At 52.5% G+C, this 24,767-nt stretch overlaps 1 protein-coding gene across 1 annotated transcript in view; it reads left to right on the top strand.

The window, feature by feature from the left end:
* The first annotated feature begins 961 nt into the window (after positions 1 to 961).
* The window catches only part of TSPOAP1 (TSPO associated protein 1), a 65,561-nt gene continuing 41,755 nt past the window's right edge, over positions 962 to 24,767 (top strand). Inside the window, exons 1-5 of the mRNA XM_088529961.1 lie at positions 962 to 1,528; positions 12,328 to 12,435; positions 16,122 to 16,250; positions 17,949 to 18,125; positions 20,801 to 21,004. Of these exons, the coding sequence (XP_088386087.1) occupies positions 1,151 to 1,528; positions 12,328 to 12,435; positions 16,122 to 16,250; positions 17,949 to 18,125; positions 20,801 to 21,004 (996 nt within the window). The 5' untranslated portion in view covers positions 962 to 1,150. The remainder of the gene's footprint in view (positions 1,529 to 12,327; positions 12,436 to 16,121; positions 16,251 to 17,948; positions 18,126 to 20,800; positions 21,005 to 24,767) is intronic.

Raw genomic sequence — 24,767 nt, 5'->3', positions numbered from 1 at the left:
CCGGTCCTCGCTTTGGGCACCCGAGTTGAGCTGCCAGTTCTTCGGGATGCTGTTTCCAGGATGGCATTCCCTGGGCCGCACTGGTGGGGAGCGGACGGTGCGGCAAGGCCCCCTCAGGGGTGGGAGCCCTGGAGGCAGAGCCGCGCTGCCACCTCTCATAGCTGGGGAGCAGCCAAGCGAGAGGGAATCTGGAAATGGCCTCAAACCCCCTGGGCCTGTAGCCGATGCACGGGACCTGGCCATCCAGCAGGGCTCCGAGGAACCTGGCTCTTCCGGCCTAGGGAGCTGTGAAGCGCAGAGCAACGCGGCACGGCTGCGGGCCTGGAGGTGGGCGGCAGCAGGAGCCCTGTGGCCGGCCGAGCTCCCCCAGGGCCGGCGGATTAGGCACGCATGTCCCTCGTCTGACAGCTCAGGATTGCAGTACCCCGACGCCTAATCAATAGGCAGCAAACATCATTCCCGCATGATTTCCATGGAAACCGGCAGAGCCCGCTGCTATTGGAGGGCTCCCAGGAGCCGCGCAGCCCTGCCGAGGTGTAAGGCCCGTTTTAATATTGATGACTTGGCAGTATTTGTGCGGGTGGCTTCAGCGATTCCCGAGCAGGCACTGGAAAAATCCAGCAAGCGGCACAGACAGATTCCTTGGAGCGCCGCGAAACACTGACAAGTTCCCCAGCCCCTCCACCTACGTCATCCCTCGGGCTGCGCGAGGATGAGGCGAGCGCTCAGCCAGGCCTGGCCTCTCTAGGCGAGAGCCTTGGACGCTGAGGGAAGGCGCCCAGATGCCTCCTGCCCTGGGCATGGGGCCGGGGGCCGCGCGCGGCGGAGCTGCGGCTGAGCGCAGGAGCCAGCCCCGGCACGGCACCGCTCGTCATACAGCCTTTGTATGACGGGGAGGAGGAGGGGGAGCGTGCTGTGAATCTCCAGCCTGCCAAGCCTGACAGATCAGACAAGGATGGTGCCTCCTCCAGTGGAGAGATGCTTCTGCTGCCTCCGAGCCTGCCGTGAGGAAGCGCAGCCCGGACTGCTCACGCCGCCGGAGCTGTGATGCCTTCAGGGTTTCTCTGCTGGCTCCTGGAGCTCCGTGTGGTCCTCGCTGCATCAGGGCGAGTCCGTCGCTCAGGAGAGGTGCCGTGCCCCAGCCCGCAGCATGGAGGAGCAGGAGGAGAGGGCGTCTCACGTGGACCTGCCGCAGAGAGCAGCGTGGCAGAGCTGTGCTCTGGCGCCGGGTGACACCATCCCTGTGGCCTCTGCCTGCCTGGACATGGCTGTGGTGACAGGCATGCGTGAAGGTGGAGCCCTTGGGGCAGAGGATGGTGACAAGGCGACCCCTCCACTGCCCCCAGGAGTGCCAGAGTTGGGGCTGCAGGAGAGCAGAGCAACCCAGTCCCACCAAGATTCCCTGCGGACCCTCCCTGGACAAGCCCAGGACCCCCAGCAGGACCCACCACCTCAAGCGCCGGCACTTGATAGGCCCCTGAATGCGACGGATGGGCTCGAACACGACCAGACAGAGAGATCCCCCCAGGTAAGGCAGCTGTCGCTAAACGTTTGCTGCCAGGTGGGATGTCGCGGTGGGGATTTCAGTGAGACAGACACAGGCTGGGGGACTTGTGACCTTGATATGCCACAGTCAGGGGCAATAGCTGTGCTTGGCCATGGCTGAGCTACTGGTAACACTGATGTGGGGCCGGGAGCTGCCGGAAGAGGCTGGTGCTGCAGTGTGCTGGAGTGGAAGAGGAGGATGTGCTCTGCTTCCTGCCCTTTGGCAGGGTTTTCCAGCCGGCCAGTGTCGGGAGGTGCCTCAGGAGCGACCCAGAGCCTCCTGTGCACGGGCTGCCCGGTGCGGACTGGCCCCGCACGAGGCTGGGCGGGTGAGCAGGCTCCTCCGTCACTGCAGCATCTCTCTGTCTGGCAGCGCCAACGGCTCTGCCGCTTGGAGAGGGGACGCGATCCCCCGGCACCCTCCTCCGGAGCATCCCCCCTGCTCTTGTGCTAGTCTGGTGGGGAGGATGCTCACGCGGGGGACCTGAATTTCTCCCAGCAGAGAGAACCAGAGCTCCCCTCACGAGTGTGGTGCCCTGTCCCTGGCCACATCTCTCCGAAAGCAGCCCAGAAGGCTTCCTCGGAGCCTCGTCTCCTCAAACGGGGCCACAAAAGTTCCCTAGCTCCATCCTTAGGACAACTCACCCTCCTGTCCCTTAGGTAAAATCCATTGCCTTTCTCAGACCTCCTTGGAATCTAGGGTAGCTCCACAGAGCTTTAAAAATAGCTGGGCAATAAGGTCTCTGCCTGCTCTTTCAGAGGATAGGCGGGGGGAAGAGCTGAGCAGTGGATTAGCCTGAGGTTTTTGAGCTATGCGAACGCCGGGCTCCTTGGAGCCTCTGTGCATGGCTGGAGAGTGGAGAGCCACAGGGAAAACCGTGGTGCTGGAAACCCTCTGGGAGAGAAAATGGTTTAGCTCAAGCACTGTGCAGTTTCTCGTGTGCCATTTTTGAACAGCTATTTATTGTGATGTTCAGGGAAAAGATGCATTTAATTATCCAGTCCTTAGTCTGCCTCTAATCACAACTCCTGGGTGCTGCAATACAGCTCCAGCCAAAAAAATAGGACAGGAGAATGGGAAGCATTTCTGCTCCTGCTCTTTTTTTATACACCCTTGAGAATGAAATCAGTTGTGCCAAATTTACTGTCCTCTCTCCCTTTGGGAGAGACAGCTGCGGGGGGAAGCGGCATGTCACGACATGGGTGAGGGGAGCCTGGGTGTGAGATCTAGGAGAGGGGCTGCCGTCCATGCTGGCGACTGCATTTTTCCTTCAAGTGACTGGATTTTTCCTTCAGGAAGCAAGAAACATATCCAGGACTACCTTGCCCTAGCCTGAGGCCCAGGTGGGTGGCAAGGTGGCAGGGGTATGGTGCAAATGGTGTTCGTGGGCGCTCTGGCAACACCTCAATGGCCAGGGCCATGCACCAGCCCTGTCCGTCCCCTGCTGCAGTGCCCTGTGTGCCAGCCATGCACACACACGGTGTTGATGGGGTAAGGACCCTGCTTGGTTCCTAGGACAGCGGTGCTGAGTCCATCTTCCCTCTGTCCTTTTGGCTGGATCCTGGATGCTCCTAGTTTGGTGGCTCACTGTCATTTCCCTTTTCTGCCCTTCTCTGAGGCCAATTTTGTGGAAGCATCATAAATTACTGTTACTATCTTAAAGAGTGAGAGTATGAGATTGCCACCCATCACTGTGGCAATGCCGTGGTGGTACTTGTTGGTACAGGGAAGGTACCATGGTGGTATCAGAGCAATAATACGGTGGTGCTTGGCAGTATCGTGGTGGTGCTCTGAGCTGTGGTAGTGCCACCGTGGTCCCATCATTGGTTTTGGCTGGTTTCCAACACTGGTTTTAATTCCCAGAAAAGTTAGGTTGTCTTTCTGTGGGGAACAAAACCAGCGCCTCCTTCTGACTTCAAGTGATGAAGAAGTCTCATGGCTAGACAGGGCTCTGGCTCAGACCAGGCAGGAGCTCAGCATTGCTGATGGGGGCACAGCAAGCACAGGTGTAGCTAGGCTGTTGAAATTGCATCCTCAGATGTATTTCCTAGGGAACAAGGTACCATATTCTGTCTGGAGACCATGAGGACAGCACATCTTACACAGCATCTCACCAAAGGATGGTTCTTCCTCACCAACCTGGGACATGAGCTGTAGGTGCCATGTGTGCTGCTGTCAGAGCTGGGCTTCCTTTGAGAGCACAGGACATCTGTCCTTGAGATGTCAATGCTGCATTATGCAAACAGGACAGCTGCCTGCAGGGAATAATTTCCTAATGTTAGGAAAAGCCTCCTGAGGGCTCATTCCTGGCTCGCAGAATTGATTAAAGGTGATTTTAGAGTGAAGTTCTTGCTGTGTGCACCAGCTCTGTCTGCTCTTGCTCTCTTATTCCCTTAGGGCAGATGTTAAGGCTGTCTGTAGGTCAAGTCAGCATTAGATTTATTGCTCATGTCCCTCCTGAGTGTGGAGAGCTGCTTACCCCATTTAGGAGCTGGCAAGGGACCTCTGGAATCAGAAGTGGGTTGGGGGAGGATGCTTGGAGTCTCCAGTCCAACCCGGAGCAGGCACAAGGGCAGAGAAATAGCTCTCATGGTGAGAATCTGTGGACACTGAATATTCTAGGTTCTCAGAACAGTGAATATCAGAGAAAGAGAAAAATGCTGTCTGTGTAGGAAGACTGTGGTTGAAGTGGCACAGATAGTGTTGCTGGAAACTGGGAAGTTCCCATAACGCTGCCAAACTGATCTTAAAGGACTTCCTAGTGAGATCAGTAGCCGGTGTATCTTATGGGATGCAGCTCAACTGGGAGCTGCTTTGATCCTGGAAATGGGGGATGGTCGGGGATTAGTGAAAACTTTCTTGATGCTCTAAATTGATAGGGGGGAGAGAAGCACCTTCTCCTTCCTTCACCTTTTGAATGCTCCCCATGCCCTTCACTTCCAGAATTACCCTTCCTTCTACCAACTTCCCTAGGCCGCACTTGCAGGTGGGATAATCTCAGCAGCTGACCATATCCCTGTTCTGACATCCCGTTAGCCACAAAAGCAAGGAACACAGCTAGAGTGCTTGGAGTTGGCTATCAGCAATACCTCCAAATTTAGAGGGATCTGGATCTCTTACATCCAAAGCATACAGTTTGCCTGAAGCTGAGGGCAGGGGATGCTGTGGGTATTCAATAACTCTGTAAAACCCAAATGACGATGCTTAAGGAGCTTCAGATGAGTAGGAATTTAAACATCCATGAAAGAAGCAGTTGCTCACGGTGAGTTGCAATAACAAAAAATTAAATCACACATTAAATCAGAGTTATATAATACTTGTAAAGATCCTATGCATCAAGTCTTCAGACCAAGCTGGTTTTAACAAGAAGCTCAATGACTTGCAGGAATTTCTCATATCCCAGGAGCTTCAAATGCTCTCAGTTAAAGATGGAAAACTGCTTATTAGAGCAGAAGAGCTGTACCTCTGACTAAGAAGGATAGATCAGCAGGAAAAAGACAGTAGCAGGATTAGATACCCTTTGCTGGGTATTAAGGCTGTTTCTTGCTGATGCAGCCACTATTTCCCACATTTCCATTAATAAAATATCCAACTCCATCTGTTCAAGATTTAAGTAAATTACTTCATGTCTTGCCAAAACTCACTCTCATGCAAACAACTTTGAGTATTTTCTGCAGGCATTCTGCAAGTGTGACCAGCCTCAGAGCCACCTGCCATGGAAATCCACCGAGATTTAATTTTTAGAAGCAACAGCAGAGAACTCAGGGCAAACTGTATAGAATTTCCCTTACCTTCCAAAGGAAGGTGCTTCCACACAGCTAACATTCAGCACAAAGATATGCCTGGGTGGTCTGGCCAGGATTGCTTGTGTGGAATGTGGAGGATGAGGAACACCAACCATTGTGTCCTCATTGTGTCCTGTGGCTCCTCTGGACAAACTGGTTTTCAGACAGACCTTGGAGTCCAGGAGTTGGCTGTGATTGTGGTATGACCACTTGTCTTGACCCCTTTCTCATTTCACCTGCTGTAGTTCAGACATGGTGGCTCACCACTGGCTCTGGCTCTTGGCCCCTGGAAACTGCAAATCAGGTAGTCAGGATGAGAGCTGTGGAGCAGATGTATGTGCTAAACAACTGAACTGAGAGTATAAAGCCTTTACCTCCAGCTCCACGATATATCTTGTAAAATAGAAGAGTGCATCTGTCTCAGTATCCTTCAGAGTATCAAGAGATCCAGGAAATCTAGCCTAGCTTTGAAGAAAAGCAGACTTCCAAAGCCACAAATAATGCTGCTGAGGCTCTGAAACAGGAAGACCTGGCGTGTGAACTCTTCAAGCCATCATCTGTAACAAGGTAGCGGCAGGTCTGCATGGGGAGGGAATTTAACAAGACGCAGTTTGATGGCCCCTCAGGGCGAAACCCTGCTGAGCTCTGCTGTGAACGGGGACTTGGTTCCCAAGGGCTTTTATGGGCATCAGAAAGTTTCACTGTCCTTGAGAGAATGGCTCTTTGGGCTAGCATTTGTGTTACAGGGAAGATGAGAGATCAAAGAACAATTGTCCCTGCTCAAGCTCGCAAAATACCAAACTTGAAAAGAGTAAAATGGTATCAATTGTCCATATTATTTTTTTGCATATTTACTACATAGATTTGTTACATATGGCATCTAAAAAGGAAGCCCAGATGCTCTGTGAAGACCTCAGGACTCCTTGGCCTGCTATGCTGGGAGCTGGAGGCTTACTTTGGTTCAGATCAGAAGAATAGAGAGTTCAAACACCTAGAGAAAGCCAGTACCCATGGGGTTTGTTCAAGAGATGATGGACAATGCAGATGAGTAAGAAGTAGGAGACATGAAGTCATCTGTGTTCTGTACTCACACAGCAGCTGTTAACACATTTACTTCCTATTAGCTCTACTTTTTGCTTTTCTCTAGCCTGAATGTTGCTGGTTGCGCCTACTACTTCTCCTCAGAGTCAAGTGATTTGCTCAGTAGTAGCTAGAAAAATCTGTAATGGTGAGAGGGTAGCTTGGCTGTTTCAGCTTCCAATTGTCACCTGAATTTTGAAGCCAAATGCAGACTTCTGCTTCCCGAGGTGTGTAGACGGGGAAAGGCACAACAAGGGATGCAGAGAGTGCCACAGAGCAGCCTGAAGGCAGGAAGGTGGTGTGGCTCTACCTTTAGGAGCTTATTTTGCACAACCCCTTGCTGTAGGTACTCCAAGCAGGAATGGACCCTGTCCCAGCAATCACCATCTTGCCTTGCAGCAGAAGTCGTAGGGTTGCAGAAAGACTTATAATACCCCAAGCACTCAATGTCCTGCCTATGGGCATCCCTCTCCCGCGGCTGGGCCGCAGCTGTGGGAAGCCAGCATAGAGCCAACCACAATCCATCCAGCTTCTGCATTAGGCAGGTCACTGTGTGCTGGAAGAAGCATAAGGTCTCAGCATGAGATCCTGCTATCACACGGGGGCAAGTTCAGATTTCACAAGTTGTTCAGCTGGATGAGCCCCTGCTGTGCCTGCGTCCTGAGTGGGGTCTTTCCCGCACTAGAGTCCCTGCGGGTCTCCATGGGGATCTAAGCCACGGTGTAGGCACTTCTTTATAATGCACAGGACAGGCTGTCCTTGTGCAGAAGCAGAAGAGTTTCTCCAAGATCTCCATCCGTTCCATCTGCCTGGTCTTGTTTGTGTCTGATTTGAGCCACGAAGTGCGTGAGCAGTACGTCAGGGGTTACTCAAAACTGACTTTTCAGCAGCCTTCTGGAATTTCAGCTGCATTTTCTCTTGCAGAACCTCTTTTCTCTTGCTTGCAAAACCTCTTTTCTTTTGGAGTTGCTGCTTAAGATGAGAAATCGCTCCATGTTGCACACAGGGCTTGGATTCCCCAGCGCTGACGTTCTGCCTTTGCCCAGGGGTTTTATTTTCCACTTGCATTCCTCCTTGGCTTGGTTTTACAGGAATGTTGCTTTTTCCTTGGTTATGGAGACTGGAGAAGCTGAGCTCATCTAAGGGCAATCTAACCAAGGGTGATCAGGGCTGGGTTTGTTTTCTTGGGACTGACAATGGTGCAGTTTCTACGAAGCTTTGGGGATTGTGGTGGGAATTTGTGAGACTCTAGTTTTACTTGTGCACCTCATTTTAAACACGTTGTGAAGAATGGAGCAAGATCTATAACAGTCTAGTGGTGTCCAAAAGAGGGTGCCTAGGGAAGGGTGCAAGAACAATGTAAGTATGTAGTAAATGTTTCTCTGAATATTCACTGTGGCTGCAAACTTCGTGCTGGAGGCAGTGTCTTTGAAATTAATAGCCTTTGATGGATTATTTCTACCGTGAATTTGTTACATGGGGTGATAAAAATCAGACAAATGAGGAAATTGGAATAAATAAAGGCAAGCAGTAGGTTGGAAGCAGGACAAGCAATAGGAGAAAACGTTGAATCATGGAAACGGTAGTTGGTAGGGCAATAAACAGGGTGAGGAGCCGGGAAGGAAGCGTGATGAAGTCAAAGAGAGGAGGCAATTGTGCCTAAAACCAGGGTCGTGGCATAAATTGAAGGAACTTGAGCAATTGCTGTGGACACGGACTAGAGAATAAAGGAGTGATGGAATAACTGTGACTGCATCCCAAGCATCTCCTTTATTTCTGTCATACCTTTAACAAAAATAACACTGCTGCCTTCCCCTGGATAGGGTATGCTCCGGTACAGGGCTGTTCCTGCAATGACAGCCCAGGCTCGCTCGCTCCCTGACCGAACAGCGAGGTTATTTCAGACTTGCTTTTCACATGCAGTGAGGGCACTGCAGAGCGGCAGCCTAGGGAAAATCACTTCATCCTGAGAGTGCACCAATTCCTTTAAACCTTAATGCGAGAGAAGAAAATGGATTTGCAAGGACAAGTTTCATTTCCGAGCCGCAAGGACGGAGAAGCGAAGGAAACCAATTACCAAGGCCAGAACAGCTAAACGGCTTGAACACGGTGGAGCCTGGAATTTATTGAATGACAGGTGACAATCTTAAATGAGGCAGAGGTGGTAGATTTAATATATCCAAGGCAGTAGGAAAACAACAGGCTTAGAAAAGAGTGACTGCAATGCAGGCCTTGGCTTTTAGAGACGCCTTCTGCAAAGCAAACCTGGCAGCTTGAGTTATACCTCCTATCCCATAGGGACATTTAAAAAACTATATATATATAAAAAATATATATTTTTTAAATCAGTCAGGAGAATGCATGTTTCCAAAAAGCATCTGAGACTTCCCACTCGTGGAATTTACCACCTGGTAAACTCGTCCTTCGCCGCTGGCTGCTGCAGGGTGATTTATAGCAGGGCTGCTTCGGGCTTTGGCCTCCTGGCCTCGGTGGCACCGGGGCAGCCCTGCGGCGCAGGCGGTGCCGCCTGGCAGCTCTGGCAGCTCTGCCGCCCGGCCGCATTGCAGAGGCGCCGGCCTTGCCACGGGTTGATTTACTGCCCCCCAAACGGCTGCCCTCGAGTTTTCCGCGGGTCTTTTAAGACTGTGCTGGAGTCTGGGCGTTCCTGAGGGGCTGACGACGTGACCCGTTTAGCATTGAGGCTGGGAGCCTCTTCCTGCAAAAGTCACCACAAGCCTCCGCAGCCTTTTGAGGTTTTCGGGTGAAAAAGAGAAAGCTTCTTGCAGCTTATCCAGCTGAGCCCTTCTCTTTGTTCACTGCCTCTGGAGGCATCCTGAAGAGACTGTATTTTTGGAGAAACCTGCCAGAAGTGGTGACAGATAATCCCATTTCCCCTGAGATGAGCGGCCTCGGAGCTGCACGCCGGCAGGGTAGTCGTGCGGTCTGCTCTCCTCCGTCCACCCCGCTCTCTTCTCTCCTGGAATTACTCTGGCTTGAACATTTTTCTCTGACAGCCAAAGAGCACATCACAGCGGTTGGGTTTTCAGCGGCCCAGGGAGGCAGCGCTGCCGACTGCTCGACACAACCACCCTCGAGAAACCCCTCCAGCCTCCCCACGGCTTCAAGCGCAGCTCTGCTCCTGCTTGGCTTCAGTTCCCTGAAAAACATCCACGTCCAAAGGAAGCGTTTGGCTTTCTGCTCCTGGCTCCCGCAGGCACTTTTTCATATCTTTATTAAGCCAAGTCACTTTTCGGGGGGGACTCCATGCCTCTTTTCTCTAATGCCTCCCAAGCCCGGTCCTCGGGGGGATGCAGGCTTGGCCTGGAGTAAGGCTGCACTGAGGAGCAGCGGAGCGATGAGGAACAGCGGAGCGGTTAATAAATTAAAAGCCATTTCATTGCAGGGAATGAATGTTTAATGAGTGTGGGATGACGTCTAGACAGACCTTCAGCTCCAAGGGGTTTGCTGTCCTGGCGCAGAGGGTTCAAGCTGCATCGCCCCTCTCCGTGCCTGTCCCAGCTTGCTGCAGAGCAGGAAAGGTTCCGCAAAGCATTCCTGAAGGATCAAGGGCGCTTTCCGGGCTTGAGCAGGGTCTGGTGTTGAGGCTGCAGCACGGAGGTGACAGGGAGAAGATCTCTTGTGTCCACACCTTTGTCCCTAGCATTTCTGCAGCTGGATCTTGAGCCTCTCCTGGCGAAGCCCTGGGAAACATGAAGATCCTGGCGAGGGGAAAGCCTGGTTCCTGCCACGCACACAGCCTGGTCTCCTGCCCAAGGAGCCCCGCAAGGGCTAGAGGTGCCAGCAGCTCCCAAGAAAGGACATCTCGACCAGGTTGCTGGTGCTGGAGTGGTGAAGAAGAAACCCTGGTTGAATGGGGACACCTTGATAGCCATCTGCCCAGGACGGGGGTGAGTGGCTGGGAGTCTTTGCATCCCGGCCTTGTGAAGACCTTGTGTTTCACAGCCACAGAAGAGGGGTTTCAAATATAGAAATTCTTCCAGCTTTTATTTCAAGGGAATTGGCTGCTGGCTGAGCTTGGTTGGCCAGGGGCTGGATCTGGATTTCTGAAAATATACATAGAGAAAATATGCATATTTATGCTTTTCTGCAGATGGAAAGATGTGGACGCTCCTCATATGAATTTTCTTTTCCTTTTTTTTTCTTTTTTTACATTTTTACCTTTTATTTTAAAATATAGAAGAAACTTTCTTCAAGCACAGGAATTTATGCAAAGTGGATGCCTGCAAACTGCTCTGCTGAGGGGCTGTCAACTTGTGGCCCCTGGTATCCCCTTGCAGAGACTCAGAGGGCTGCTCAGACCACAGTGCACTGCAGGAGGCCAAGGAAAAAGGGCTGGGCATTAGCTTTTGAGGGGGGTCTTGAGGTTTTCCATCTCCTTCACTTGTGTTTTTGCTCCCTGTTTTGCTAAGGCATTTCTGTTTGGGTATAAGAAACACTGGCACTAAACTGCTTTGGAAAAGATGCCTTCTTGGCCAACCTGGGCAATGGTGGTAGTGTGGCCAAGGTAGCCATGCAGGAGGTGTTGATGGGGCAGGTTTTGCAGCACCAGAGGAAGCTCTCCAGTACTTTTTCTCCAGTAGAAGCAACCAAAAAGCCCAAATATGTTGTTATTCAAAAGTGCAATGAGTTTTAGCCAGTTGCCTACCTGGTGTTTGCTACTAAGAATGTTTGGCAAGTTGCTCTTCAGCAGCTGGGGGACATTTCGCTTGTGATCTTTGCTCAGAAGTGCAGCTGCAGAGCTACGTAACGGGGCGTCCCCCAGGCATTAAGCAGCACCAGCATGAGCTTCCCAGCCATGTCCATGCCTGGCTGCTGGGAAAACATCTGGCCAGGTTTTCCCGCGACGCGGGGCTTGCTGCTGCCATGTGGCAGCGGTGAAGCAGTAGCTGGGCCAGGAGCTTTGCTGGCGCACAAAAATACTGTCTGGGCCTCTGCTTCGGCAATGCCTGTGGCTAGCAGCTCGGAGCAGGAAGCTGTAACCACAGGTTATATATACGGCTCCTGCCAGAGCTGCTGCTGCTTTTGATGTGACAAAATAAAAGCAGTGTTTTGCAAAGAAACCCTGCACGTCACCTTCTGCCCGGCGCTCGTACGGAGGGGGCAGTCGGTGCCCAGGGCCGGGCTTCAGGGCAGCCTCCTGGGCCGAGCTGGGAGGGAGCTGGCATGGGGGAGGCAGGCGAGAAGCTTTCCCTGGAGGCCGGCAGGTCCCCGCGCCTCCACTCCCGCTGACACCTTCGTTAAAGCTGTCTCGGAGATGGTGGTTGCTACCCTGAGGCCACTGAGCGGCCATATCGTAGACAGGGAAGGAGTCGAGCGGGGCAGCTCTGCTGAGCCGAGTGGCCCCAGGTTGTCCTGGCAGTGCTGGCTGCCATCTCCCAGGCACTCACGCAGGATGTCACCAGGCCCCAAAGGCCACTTGATCCTGCCTGGCCCTGATTCCATGTGTCCACTCTCCTCCTCTCCGCTCTGGGGAGCTCTGCGCCAGCCTCTCCTCCCGAAGCCCTGGCACTGTCCCATGGAGTCGCAGAGAGGCACTGGGGCAGGCGGCCACGTGCTGGGGACAGCACTGGCCTCCTCCCAGCAGCCATTTACTGACTCTTGGCAGCACTATGAGCATCTCCCACAACGTCAGGGAGCGGCTGTTGTAGTCGCAGCTATGGCTGTCGCTCCCTCCATCCCCCAAAGGCCTTGCAGCTCCTCACCTCTCCTGGAACCACCTCGGGCTCCTCCGCTTCCCACCACGACGCTCTGCTGCCTGCGCGGGCCCTACCGGCCTCCGCCGAGGCGCCGGACTGGGCTCAGCGGGGGCCCGAGGAGGGCGCCCGGCTTCAGCCTCCTCTCCTCCCGCCACAGGGGGCCGCGGGGCCGCCCGGCCTCCCCCGCGCTGTCTTGCAGAGCGGGGCTGACTACGGCTTCCTCGTGAGGCAGAACACGAAGCTGCTGAGCGCGCTGGAGGACCTGCAGCACCGCTGCACCAGCCTCTCCGCCGAGAACAGCCTGCTGGTGAGTGGAGGCCACGGTCAGGCGCCGCGTGGGCACGAGGTTCGGGTTGCTCCATGGGGAGGGAGACCAGACCTGGGCAAAGCGGGCATCAGTCACCGCACGCTTGGCTCAGACAGGGGCTGAGACCCAGGATGCGGTGAGGGCCAGGAGGGAAGGGGAGCCCGAGAGTTTTGGGCACCTCCGCTGCCTTCCCCCTGCCCTGCGCAGCCAGTAGCCTGAGCAGGCCCTTTCCTCATTGTGCTGAGCAAGGTCAGGACCCTTTGCCACCCTTTCTGCCATCTTCCCCCAGCACGACTTCCCACAAGAGACTTTTTCCGCGGGCGCCTGTGAAAGCTGGCAGAAAAGCAAGCGCCAGGCGAGGCGATGGGGAAGAGGCCGGGGGAAGTTGCTCTTGTTTCCTCTTTAGATGGAAAAGCAGAAACACTGATTCCCTCGCTGCCTTGGGGCAAGCAGCGCAGCGCTGCGCCCTGCTCCCACTCGAGCATGGTGCCCGAGGACACTGCAGGGCACCCAGGACAGGGCCAGCCTGTTTCACCTGCTCCCGCGTCTTCAGGTGCTCTTGGGCTGCTGCAGCTCTGTGATGGCTAGTTGGGAAACTGGGGGGAGATGCTTCCCTTCTTGTCTCCTCACCAGAGCTCAAGGAGCACCATCCTCTTGGAAGCCCTGCCATGTGGGATGCCACCCCTGGCCATGCACCTGGAACCAAGTCACCCATGACATTGTCCAGGCTTCTGAGCTTCGCAGGAGCCTGTTCAGCTACTCAGCTCCTTACACGGGACCCTGACTGGCCACAAGGCCCTTGCTCAGCCCCGAGCTTGGCATCTGCCAGCTTAGGCCCAGCTCAGGAGCCCCTGGGCCAGCCGCAGCTCAACGCTGCAGCCCCAAAACTTCAGTTCCTTCTGTTGCTGCCATCCGGCTGCCCTCCTGCCACCACCCAGTGCTTGGCACGCTCCAGCCTCAAGGCTTGGATGGAGGGACCAGCTCCAAGGAACGGAAGGAGTTGGGACTCTCTGCATGGTGTGATGGACACTGGCACCCTGACTCTGGTACTGGGATCTGCTCCAGGCAGAGTCACCTCAATCCTGCTGGGCATCCAGCAGTGCAAGGGCAAGCACCCTGCTCCTGCTGGCACTGCCCACATCCTGCTTCTTCCACATGCCTTTGGAAGAAGGTCAGCCCTCACATCACCTCCCAAGGGATTTTCCTTTTCCCATTTCCCAGCCTAAACTCAGAGTACTTTCGTATCTCCTATTGTCACCATGATTTAGAAAAGATCAGAAGAAGGTGGGAAAGCATCTGAGAAGATGTCAGCTCAGGTTGATTTCTCCCTTCAAAATGCCCTGGAAAATCTGATCACTTTATTTGCTCCACTGAACATTTGTTTTATACGATCAAATTCAAAATATGTTTTAGATTATTTTCTTGCTATAAAAAAATAAATTCAGTGTGACCTGAACTCTGGGGACTTTACCCTTCACTAGACACCTGAATTTTAGCAAAACATCTACCGTATCAACTCTCTTCAAATCTTACTCTTAAAAATCAGACATGACCTTTTGATTGAAAAGAAGCAAATACACCAATGAAAAAAAAAAGCAAGTGGCAGTCAAGGGACCTCATAGGGACAGCAAAGAAAATAACTGGAAGGATCAGTTGACCTGACATTTTTGCTCATGTGAAAAGACAGCCACACATCTGGCCGTGACTTTGAGAGCAAGCCACTGGCAAGCTGCAGCTTATCAAAATGGACGGATAACAAAGACAAAGGGATTAAGAGCACACAGAATAAATAGAAAGAGAGGAGAAGAAAAAAAAGGTTGGCTTGCAAACACAAAAAACTCCTTTGCTGTTTTTTTCCCCATTACCCTTCAACTCGTTCCTCAATGTCAAGAGAGAAAGGACAGTAGCAAAGGTCTCAGGGTAGGTAGCACGGCAGGGCTCTGCAGATCCGGAGCAATGTGCTGAGCATCAGAACACCAGGGAAATAAACTAAAAAAGACTGAAGCCCCAAGAGAGAAAGCCCCAGTTCAAGGGACACTACAGGCCCCCATGTAGCCCACCAAGGGAAAATCTTGCCTGACTAACCTGATAGCCTTCTATGATGAAATGACCGGCTGGATAGACGAGGGGAGAGCGGTGGATGTCGTCTATCTCGACTTCACCAAGGCTTTTGACACCGTCCCTCACAACATCCTCCTGGGCAAGCTCCGGAAGTGTGGGATAGATGAGTGCACAGTGAGATGGATTAGGAACTGGCTGGATGGCAGGGCCCAGAGAGTGGTGATCAGCGGTGCAGAGTCTAGTTGGAGGCCTGTGGCTAGTGGGGTCCCCCAGGGGTCAGTCCTTGGTCCAGTCCTGTTCAATTTATTCATCAATGACCTGGATGAAGGCACAGAGTGCTCCCTCAGCAAGTTTGCTGATGATACCAAACTGGGAGGAGTAGCCGATACCCCAGAGGGCTGTGCTGCCATCCAGAGGGACCTGGACAGACTGGACAACTGGGCGGTGAAAAACCTCATGCAATTCAACAAGGCCAAGTGCAAGGTCCTGCACCTGGGGAGGAATAACCCCAGACACCAGTACAGGCTGGGGACCGAGCTTGTGGAGAGCAGCTCTGCGGAGAAAGACCTGGGTGTCATGGTGGACGACAAGTTGACCATGAGGCAGCAGTGTGCCCTCGTGGCCAAGAAGGCCAATGGAATCCTGGGGTGCATTAAGAAGAGCATCTCTAGCAGGTCGAGGGAGGTGATCCTGCCCCTCTACTCAGCCCTGGTGAGGCCGCATCTGGAGTACTGTGTCCAGTTCTGGGCTCCACAGTACAAGAGGGATGTGGAGCTGCTGGAGAGAGTCCAGCGCAGGGCTACAAGGATGATCAGGGGCCTGGAACATCTGCCCTATGAGGAGAGGCTGAGTGAGCTGGGCCTGTTCAGCCTGGAGAAGAGAAGGCTGAGAGGGGATCTAATCAGTGTATATAAATACCTCAAGGGAGGGAGTGCAGAGGACGGGGATGGTCTCTTTTCAGTGGTGGCCACTGATAGGACTAGAGGAAATGGCCGGAAACTGAAACATCAAAAATTCCATAGGAACTTAAGGAAAAATTTCTTAACAGTGAGGGTGACAGAGCACTGGAACAGGCTGCCCAGAGAGGTTGTGGAGTCTCCTTCTCTGGAGATCTTCAAAACCCGCTTGGATGCAGTCCTGTGCCACGTGCTTTAGGTGTCCCTGCGTATGCAGGGGGGTTGGACTAGATGATCTCTAGAGGTCCCTTCCAACCCTAAGCATTCTATGATTCTATGATTCTATGGCCTGTCTTCCTGGCTGCATCGTGCAGCCCGCAGGGTCAAAAGCTGCAAAGGTGGAGAGAACAACACGCTGCAAAGGAAGAGCAACCACATAGGACAACCCAGGAACGGGGACTTTTTGTGACTTTTGGGGGACCACGAAGTCACATTAATAACAAGAAATATCAGAAAAAAAACCCAAAGCTTCAGTGAATGGAGAGGAGATGAGAGGAAGGGGATGTTTAATGGTTGGGTCAGATATGTAAGAACTGGAAAAGCCCCCCACCATTCCCAGACACAGCAGCTCTTGCAGGGTTGGCGACCTGGCCACCTCTAACAGCCCCGGTGCATCACTAGAGTAAGGGAGAAAGGGCTTCACCTCAAACCTTCCCATCTGTTTTCCAGCGTAGGAGCTGCTTCCCCGAGACCGAGGAGAAGGTTAAGCACCTGAAGAGGAAGAACGCCGAGCTGGCCGTGATCGCCAAGCGCCTGGAGGAGAGAGCCCGCAAGCTGCAGGAGGCAAACCTCAAAGTCGTAAGTGACGCACCAGGCCGAGCTGGGCGAGCACCTCAGTGCGAGGGCTTCCCCTTGCTGCTTGTCCTGGGAGCCCCCTCCCTTTCCAGAAGAGGAAAGGCCGCAGTGTCTGGAGTGGTGAGGAGGAGCATGGGCATCGGCACAACACACTGCCTCGGTCCCCTTGCTGCGGCTGCAGCAGCCCTGCAGATATCACGAGACCAGTTTTATGCAGAATTATTTTACGGAGACAGAAAGCTGTTTTCTTTGCCCCCTTCACAAGCCAAGCAAGCCTGCACATACTTGGTACATCAGCAGCAGTAAAAGCTTCACAAAACCCAGCAAGTCTGCCAGGAAGAGAAATTACTGGCTTCTTCCTCTCATGCTTGGAGAGCTGGTTTGGAGCAATTTCCTCCTGCCTGGTTTCTTGCTGTAAATGTGCCCACCTACCCTAAGGTAATATTTAAGGTAATTAGCTTAGCTTTTCCTGTGCTGGTTGTGAAAATATTTCATCCAACTCCAGCAAAAAGAAACAGGAAGTGTTTGAATACGAAAAAGACTGGGGTGAGGCAAAACAGGAAGGAGTGCAATACTTTCCTATGCTCCATTCATACCTCACTTGCATTTGTGTGCAAACCACATGTTTTGTCTTTCTGCAACCAAACTGCAGCTTGTTACGAAACCTGCAGCTTCTGGCACAGCACAGGAGTGCCGGGAGAAGGCTGTTAAATGTGGGAGCTTGCAAAGAAGCATTTGAATGAGCTTCCTAAAGGTGGCTTGTAGCAGAGAAAGGGAAACTCTTTCTGTTGGAGAAAGACCAAGGATTGTGGTGGGAATGCTAATGCCTTAGGATTAGGAAGGAAATAGGGAGAATTTGGCCAAAGAGAAGAATTTTCCTGGCATTGCCTCGTCTCCGTCCCTGGGCACTGAGCTGCCCGTCTGTCCCTGGGTTTTGGTCCTTGCAGGAGAGTGGTTGCTGCCAGATGAATTTGTCAGATACTTTGTTAAGAGAAATTATTTGATATATGTCCACTAGCAGTACAGGGCTCCAACAACTGCACAAATACTGTTTTTATTTATTTTCTTCCTGAACAAAAACCAGGGGTGGTCACTGTTTAATAGTGTGAGCACCAGGAGGGTTCAGCTGCTGGGTCACTCACCTAGAGAAACAGCCCAGGCCTCCTTGCAGCAGCAGATACCTCCATGGTGGTGTCTCATGGGAGGTGGATCCAGATGTCCCTGGATGCAGGGCAAGCCCTGGTACCTGGGTCCTTCAGAGCCATCTATGCATCTTCCACCCATCAGTGCCTACCCAAGACCCTGCAGAAATCCCCATGTCTCTTCCTGCTTTGACCAGCTCCAGTTTTGCTCCTGTGTTGATCTTTGCAGTCATCCTCTTCTCTTTGCTGTCTTCTCTAGTTGTTCTGCCCTCATCCTGCTTTCATCTCCTGTTCCCACCTGCTTTTGCTCTTCCTGTGCTGAATGGCCCCATCTGCTGAGGACCTTCTCTTTCTTGCCTCTTTTCTAATCCACTCTTCCAAGTAGCCCTTCCTTCCTCCCACTTTTCTGTGTCTGTGTTGTGTTCCTCTGTCTGCTTGCCTGTCCTTTCTGCCTAGGCTGTGGTTCTTGATGGTGTTCTCTGCCTGATGGCAGTTGAAGCCATGGTCAATAAAACACCAACACATGTGGCTTTCCTCCTTGCTGCTCTCTCCGGTGCAGGTAACAGCTCCGGTGCCTCTGAAGGGTTCCAGTCTGGAGCTGTGTAAAAAAGCATTCGCCCGGCAGCGTGCCAAAGACCTGACGGAGCAAGCCAGTGCCCTCCTGGCCAAAGATAAGCAGATCGAAGCTCTGCAGCAGGAGTGCCGGGAACTGCAGGCTCAACTCATTGCAGGGAAGGTGAGCAACTTTCTGGGACATCACTCGCGGGCTGAGGGCGAACGGGGGAACACCAGCTGTGGGGATCAGGCTTGAACAAATGGGGTGAGGCCAATTAGTCCTAAGAGGAGAGCAAAAGGAGAGTGCCTTCAATGTGTGAGCTGGGACAGGGAAAACTGGGAGAGTGTGTGGCAGAGAAAGTGGCTGGATCTCTCCAGAACAGCCTGTGGGGGGATACCACAGTTTCACCCTACAAATTCATAGATCCAAGCTGCCATTTTCAGGAGAAACTAAGACCCTTCCTGTGGCTGAGAAGCCGGTGTTAGTGAGTGTTGCTCTCTGTATAGAGGCGCCCTGGTGATCCCTTCTGGCATTAAACCATGGGAGAAAATTATCCAGGCCAGGATGTGCCATCGAGAAGAAATGTCCTTCCTTGATTACTCACCACAGACCCCGCAGAAGGGGCCTTAGGACCTTTCCAAAATGCTCTAATATTCATACCAGGGCATGTTCAACCTGAATCTGCCAGGGATAGGACAGTGACAAATTGTAGAGGAACCTGACAAAGGTGGGTGAGAAAGATTCGTTACAGCCTGAAGAAAGACATGGGACAGTCTTTGGGTTGATGAATTCAGCTGCTGCCTTGCTAGGTCATGAGTGACCACCTCTAACTGAGAAGATGGGACATGTCCTGGTTTATATAACCTGCCAAGGCAACAAAACCAGAGGACATTTATACATGAGGCAGGGAAACTGCAAAGAGTACTGGAAATGAAAACAGTCTGTCTGTTCTTGTTTTTCTCATTTCTCTATTGAGCAGGCTGTGCATAAAATTTTGATTTTCAGCTAGTTAAAACTGAACATCCACTTAACCTGTCTGCAACATGCTAAAAACATTATGTCAATTAGGGGCTTTCTGTGCAGGGATGTTATGTGCATGTTCAGAATTTGTAACCAAATCACTTTTAACGTAGTATAGTTAACTCAGCACACATATTTTAATAGCTAGTGAATGGATCTATTGAGTCCCCCTTCCAGTGGCAGGACATCCTGCACATCTGAGTGCAAAGTCATTAGCCTTGCAGTGCAAAGTCAGGGCTCTAAGGATGGCATAAAATGATTTCCTGAGACTCCCGCTCCAGTGCTGGGCTTCCAACTAAGCTCCAGTGAAAACCAGGCTGCAATTTCTTGCCAAGAAGTAGTTCTGACACTTTTTGTGGATGATGAGACAGGAGCTAATGATGGACTGCAAGCTAGAAGAGGGATGAGTATGATCAGGGGTTTGGCTGTGAAAAACACGTATCCGCAGCCCTTGGTGCAGGCTCCTCCACGTCCCTGAAGTGCTGGAGGCAGCAGGGGCCGGGCACAGCTGGTATCACAGCTTCTTCAGCTGGCAATGGGCAAGCTGGGCAATGCAGGGGACAGCACGGCAGCTGCAGGGAACATGTATAATAGAAACTGAGAGGGGAAAACTGAGCTTTTCTCTGCTCCCTTGTTCTCCGCGGAACAAGCCTCCTTTGGAGGCTGCCTGTTGGGAATAGCTGCCTTTTTTTGGTGGCTGAAGGGGGATTTTGTATAGAACCATGGGCAATTTATTTTTATAAGGAACTATTACCCTGATACCCCAGACATGGGTCTGGCACAGGAGAGGGCTCAACTCCTGCCTTTTGAATCTTTAATCAGCTCCCATTAATGGTACCTTATTTTCCCTCTTACCATAACCGCACGTTCTTCTGGATTAACTGTATCATATTTAGAAGCACGTACTATTTTAGGGCCAATCAGAAGTGAGCAGGGAAGGTGATTACATTTGTCCTGGATATGAATTATGTGTTGAATTCACTGGCTTATGAGCTTTCCGGGGGAACGAGCAATGTCTCCTCCAGCAGTGTATTTGTAAAGACAGGTTTTCATAACCCGCTTTTATGAACATGCAGGTACGTGTTTTTCTTGTTTTTTTTTTTTGTTTTTTTTTTTTCAGCATCCTAAAAAATGAAAACCTTTGAAGACTTAAAACAAACCTGTGGTGTATCTCACTATTTTTGTGAGAGTAAAACTACACTGGTTTCCTTCTCAAACTGCTGGCCTTGGGTCCAGAATAGGCAGGAACCATCAATTGCACAAAAGATGGGAGTCCAAACATACTGCCCTATTTGAAGAAGTTAGAAATGAAGAATTAGAAGGAGAGAAAAAAAAGGGGGGAGGTAGAAAAGAAAAACAAATCTGGCATTAAAAGTGAATTAGCCTGAGAGAGCCTTCATGCTTCCTAGCATTTTAAAATCCAAACATATAGAAACAAATAGGGCTCCAGGGAACGTCAGCAGTCCAACCAAGGAAGTCAAGCAGCTGCAGCGCTGGGAAATGACATACTGTTATCCTGACGCGCTCTCTGCTGGCAAGAGCACAGGCACAGGAGACGGGCCCTCTCCAGCACGTGTGTGCTCCGAGGTGCTTAATGGGTGATGATATCTGTGACAGATATTTGTGACAGATATCATCGCCCATTCACACACTGGGGCAGGTTTTGAGGCTTTGGAGACCCAAAGAACGGAATCTTTGGGGGCCATGGTACAGCCGGGCTCGTTTTTTGGGTTCTTCGGTTACGCTTTCATAGAGGGTGTATTAAATTGCTGCCCCGCTCGGCGCTTTCGGAGCTCGGACGCGACTTAATGCGCCGTTTTCCGCGTCTCCCGCAGGCCGACGCCGGCTGCCTCCACGTCCCTGACTTCGACCGCCTGCTGCGGGAGTCGCAGAAGGAGGTGCTGCGCCTGCAGCGGCAGATCGCGCAGAAGAGCGTGGCCGAGCGGCCGCGCTGCCGCCCGGGCAGCCGCCGGGCACCGCCGCCCGCGAGCGAGCCCCGCGCGGGACACCCGCCGCCTGGCCTGGAGGCCCGCAGGAAGGTGAGGCCAGCGGCTCGGCCTCCTCCGCGCGCCACTAGCCACCCGGGGGGGCAGGTAGCCCCGCGGGGCCGCCCGGCCCGGGGCTGGTTCGCCCTCTGGCTGCCGCGGCGGGGGCGGCGGCGCCGCTGCTCGCTCCCTGCCTGGCTGCGGGCCCCGGCGCGGGGCGGCCCGGCGGGGCCTCGCGCGCCCTTGGCGGGCGCTGCTGCCGCCCCGGGGCCGGGCCGCTGCCCTGCAGCTCCCGGGGCTCCGTGGCCGGTCCCGGCGCCGCCGCCCGCCCCCCGGCCGCAGTGGTAGCGCCCGGCAAATCCGCTCGGCCGCAGGGCGCCGCCTCCCGCCCCGGGCCGCGGGCGCCGCCGGCAGGTAAGGCCGGGCGCTCCGGGGCCGCCGCCGCCCCGGGGGCCGCGGTGGGGCGGGCGGACCCGCGGCGCCGCCGGCAGCGCCTGCCCGCTCCGCGCCGGGGCTGCCGAGGCCTCCCCGCCCGCCGCCGCGGGGGTCCGGGCCGGCTCGGCTCGGCCCGGCCTGGCCTGGCCTGGTCCGGCCCGGCCTGCGGGGCCGCCGGGTTCGGGGAGGGGGGAAGGGGGCGCCCCGGAGAAGCGGGAGCAGAGCCGGTTTGCGCGGGGCTGCGGGCCCCAGCCCGGGCCTGCGGCTCCCTGGCCGGCTCCACGCGGGTCTTGCTCTGCCCGGTTCCCTGCTGAACCCTGCCAGGTTTTGGGACCTGCAGGGCCCTGCGAGGGAAGCGCCCGTTCTCCGCAGCTCCCACCGTCTCCTTTCGCTTACTGCTCCCTTGGATTTTAGAGACAGATGCAGGGCATGTTTGTTTCTTGTTCTCCTTTTCCAGGCTGCTTGTGACTTTAGGAACTCTAATGGTTGTGAGAGCCTGTATTCTTTTTCTTTTTTTTTTGGTGCTCGCTACCTTCCAGGTTCTCGGACTAAGGCAGTGTTGAGTAAGAAATTGCCCACTGCCATTCGTGATTCACTTACAGGGCAGTTAGTTCATGCCAAAGGGCTTTTTAAGGCCTTGGGTGAACGCTTGGTCATTTGTGACCACTTCTTTGGTTGGCTTCCACCGTGCTGAGGTGGCTGCATTCTTCGTAGTTCAAGGTTTGTCCTATGGTGACCCCTCACCCCGCAGATTCCTCCGTGATGGAGAGAGATGCACAGACTTGTTCTCGTTTCTCTGCTTCTGTCCTCATTATCTTTGCATGCCCCTTTTATGCTGAGATTTTTCAATTGGCCCTCTAAGATCCTGCCAGATAAACTGTGATCTTTCTCGTGACTGCTGCTTGTTTCTCTGTTTTGAGAGAGTCTGTCCTCCTTGTCAAAAAATTCCTAGCTGAAAAATATCAACAAAAATAAGTCTGATAGGAGCAGTGAATGGGGAGGCTGTCACAGCTGAACCCTTTTTCCTGGGTGCATGAGGATGAAATTAGCTCTTGAGGCAATAACCCCATGGTTACCACAGTCCAAACAAATAAAAAGATTTTGCTTTTCTATCCGTCTCCCCAGTTTGGTGTGTCAGGGCAGCAGATCCCCTTTCAAGGATACCTCAATGTCTAAAGAATAAGCTTTTCCTCTGGGTTTCTTTGGCAAATCCTTGTTCTGTTTTCTCCCTTTGATTTTCCTACTTCTGTATTTAAGGGCTCTTGGGAGCTGGTTATCTTTGTAGCCACAAATCATAGTTGAGCAGTTCTTTTTTTCTTCAGTGGTAGTGTTGGCTTAAACCGCCCCCTCTAACCCCATTGCCCTCTACTTGCTCATCCTGAGATTGCACCGAGTCCTTATGACACAGCTGAAGGAATGGGCCTCATTTAGGTGGCAGTGCCCCAGGATGTTCTGCCATTGACAAAAAAAAAAAAAAAAAAAAAAAAAAAAAGTGTTTTTTGCCGCCTCAGGGTGCTGAGGAATGTCTGCTCTCAAATGTGCGGAGGGTTCGGATCACCGTGAAGGCACCCTGCTATGCACTGGTTTTTCCTTAAGCCTCTGGCACAATGGGGCGTCCGTATTCCCAGTGAAGTGTCTTCCTTGCGAGTCTGGCCTTTGGGCACACTTTTCTGTTACCTTTTCTGCTGCCTTCTGAGTTTTTCGGAGGAGTGAGGGCCTGAGTGGCGTGTTCTGGTTGCTCCTTCTTGGAGCAGGATTGAGGTGAGTGCTTCCTGGGTGCAGAGCTTTTTAAAAAACCCATAACATTTTTAATTTACTTGGTTGCCAGCTTTAAACTTGCCAGTCATTTGTGAGAACACCGGTACTTATGTGTCTGTTATATGTTTGACATTAAGTGGTACAACCTGAACACGGACTTGAGTGGTGCAGTCCCATCCCAATCCTTCCGCAGGGTCTCTGCCAGCATCAATACTCACTGTGAATAGAGCTCGGGGTTGGGAGCAGCTGTTGTACAGTTATTTTTAGCTGTTTTGTTGAGCACATTCCCTGCACCTGGCTAATTCAATGAGTGTCCTCCAGGCCCTGCAGTGAGAGGTGGCAGAGCTCCAGCTCCCGGCTCTGTCCGTGCTGTGTGCCAGCCTCGTTTCCCACGTGTCTGCTCCAGTGAGGAGTCTGGGTTCTGCAGAGAGGTAACCATCCGTGAGCATGTGCCAGGGGACCACGTCTCTCCTCTTGGGGGAAAATTAAGTCCATGTGGGCGAATTTAATTTTGTAAATTTTTTCATTGCACAATCATAAAGTTGTCTCTAATTAGGAATTTAACTGTTTTGTTTAGCTTTTTATTGGGAAATGAACACAAACAAGCAGATTTGTCCCGCATTGTTGTTTGCAGGAGATCATGTCTCTGAATTGTTAAGCATGGTCTATACCCTTGCAGAGGGTGTCTAATCCTGGCTGCTAGGGACCTTAAACAACTGAGGTGACTGAAAGGACTCTTTTTGTGAGAAAGTGCAGTTTTTCAGGGCACTCGCCCTGTAATTTCAGGGCAGGGTGAGATACAGATTTGAAACATATTTTATGCCAGATGGCTTGGAAGAAAAATAAAAGGAAGTTTCAAGCATTCATATATGGATTTCCCAGAGTTAAATATTCCCCCTGAAACGTTTCTGGCACCAGGTGAGACCTGGCATCTTGTTAGATGCCTTAGTCCCCTGGGTAGTTCCACTGGCAGAAAAATCTTGTTTTCCCTTTGCCTGAGCTTATCTGAGCACCCACAGGGCTGGGGCTTCAGGGGTGCCTGGCTTGGAAGGAGGAACTCGGGTTTTCCAGCCCCTGCCTGGTTCTCGGCTGCCGGAGTCCCGTGCTGACCCGGCTCCGTGGGTGCTTTGACATCGCTGACGCTCACTGCAGGCTGCCAGTTCCAAAATTTTCACATTTCAGGCACCATCTCTTTAGCAGAGAATCTGAAAATCTTGGAAAATCTTGATAAGCTGGGCTTGGCTCTTTTTTTTTTTTTTTTTGGTTTTTGTTTGTTTGTTTTTGGCTTTCTATGGTGGAACCACGCACTTAGATGCAAACTAAATTAGACGTGGATTTGATAGTGTCCTAATGATTGCCTGTAAAGGGAGTTCAGAGTGACTAGCTTAGATATCTCAGTGTTGTTGATGTTCAGAGCAAATTGGGAGATCCTGTTTCTGTTGAGGTGTCAACCAAAGGCCACAGGCTCAGGTAGGATCATAAGTTCCTTGGCCTTGTTCATTCCTTGGGTTGGCTTTGATCTCCAGATCCCAAAATCTATTTCTCAGGAGTAACTTTAAATCTAAGATTTAAAATAACGTGAAAGCCCCACTTCTCCCTTCACTTCAGGCCCTACCCTGCTGTC

This window comes from Tinamus guttatus, unplaced genomic scaffold (assembly GCF_059628265.1).
Source record: "Tinamus guttatus ecotype Peru unplaced genomic scaffold, ASM5962826v1 Tinamus_guttatus_pri_ptg000356l, whole genome shotgun sequence".
NCBI lineage: Eukaryota > Metazoa > Chordata > Aves > Tinamiformes > Tinamidae > Tinamus > Tinamus guttatus.
The sequence above is the reverse complement of the archived record's forward strand: the minus strand, read 5'-3'. Positions and strand labels throughout refer to the sequence as shown.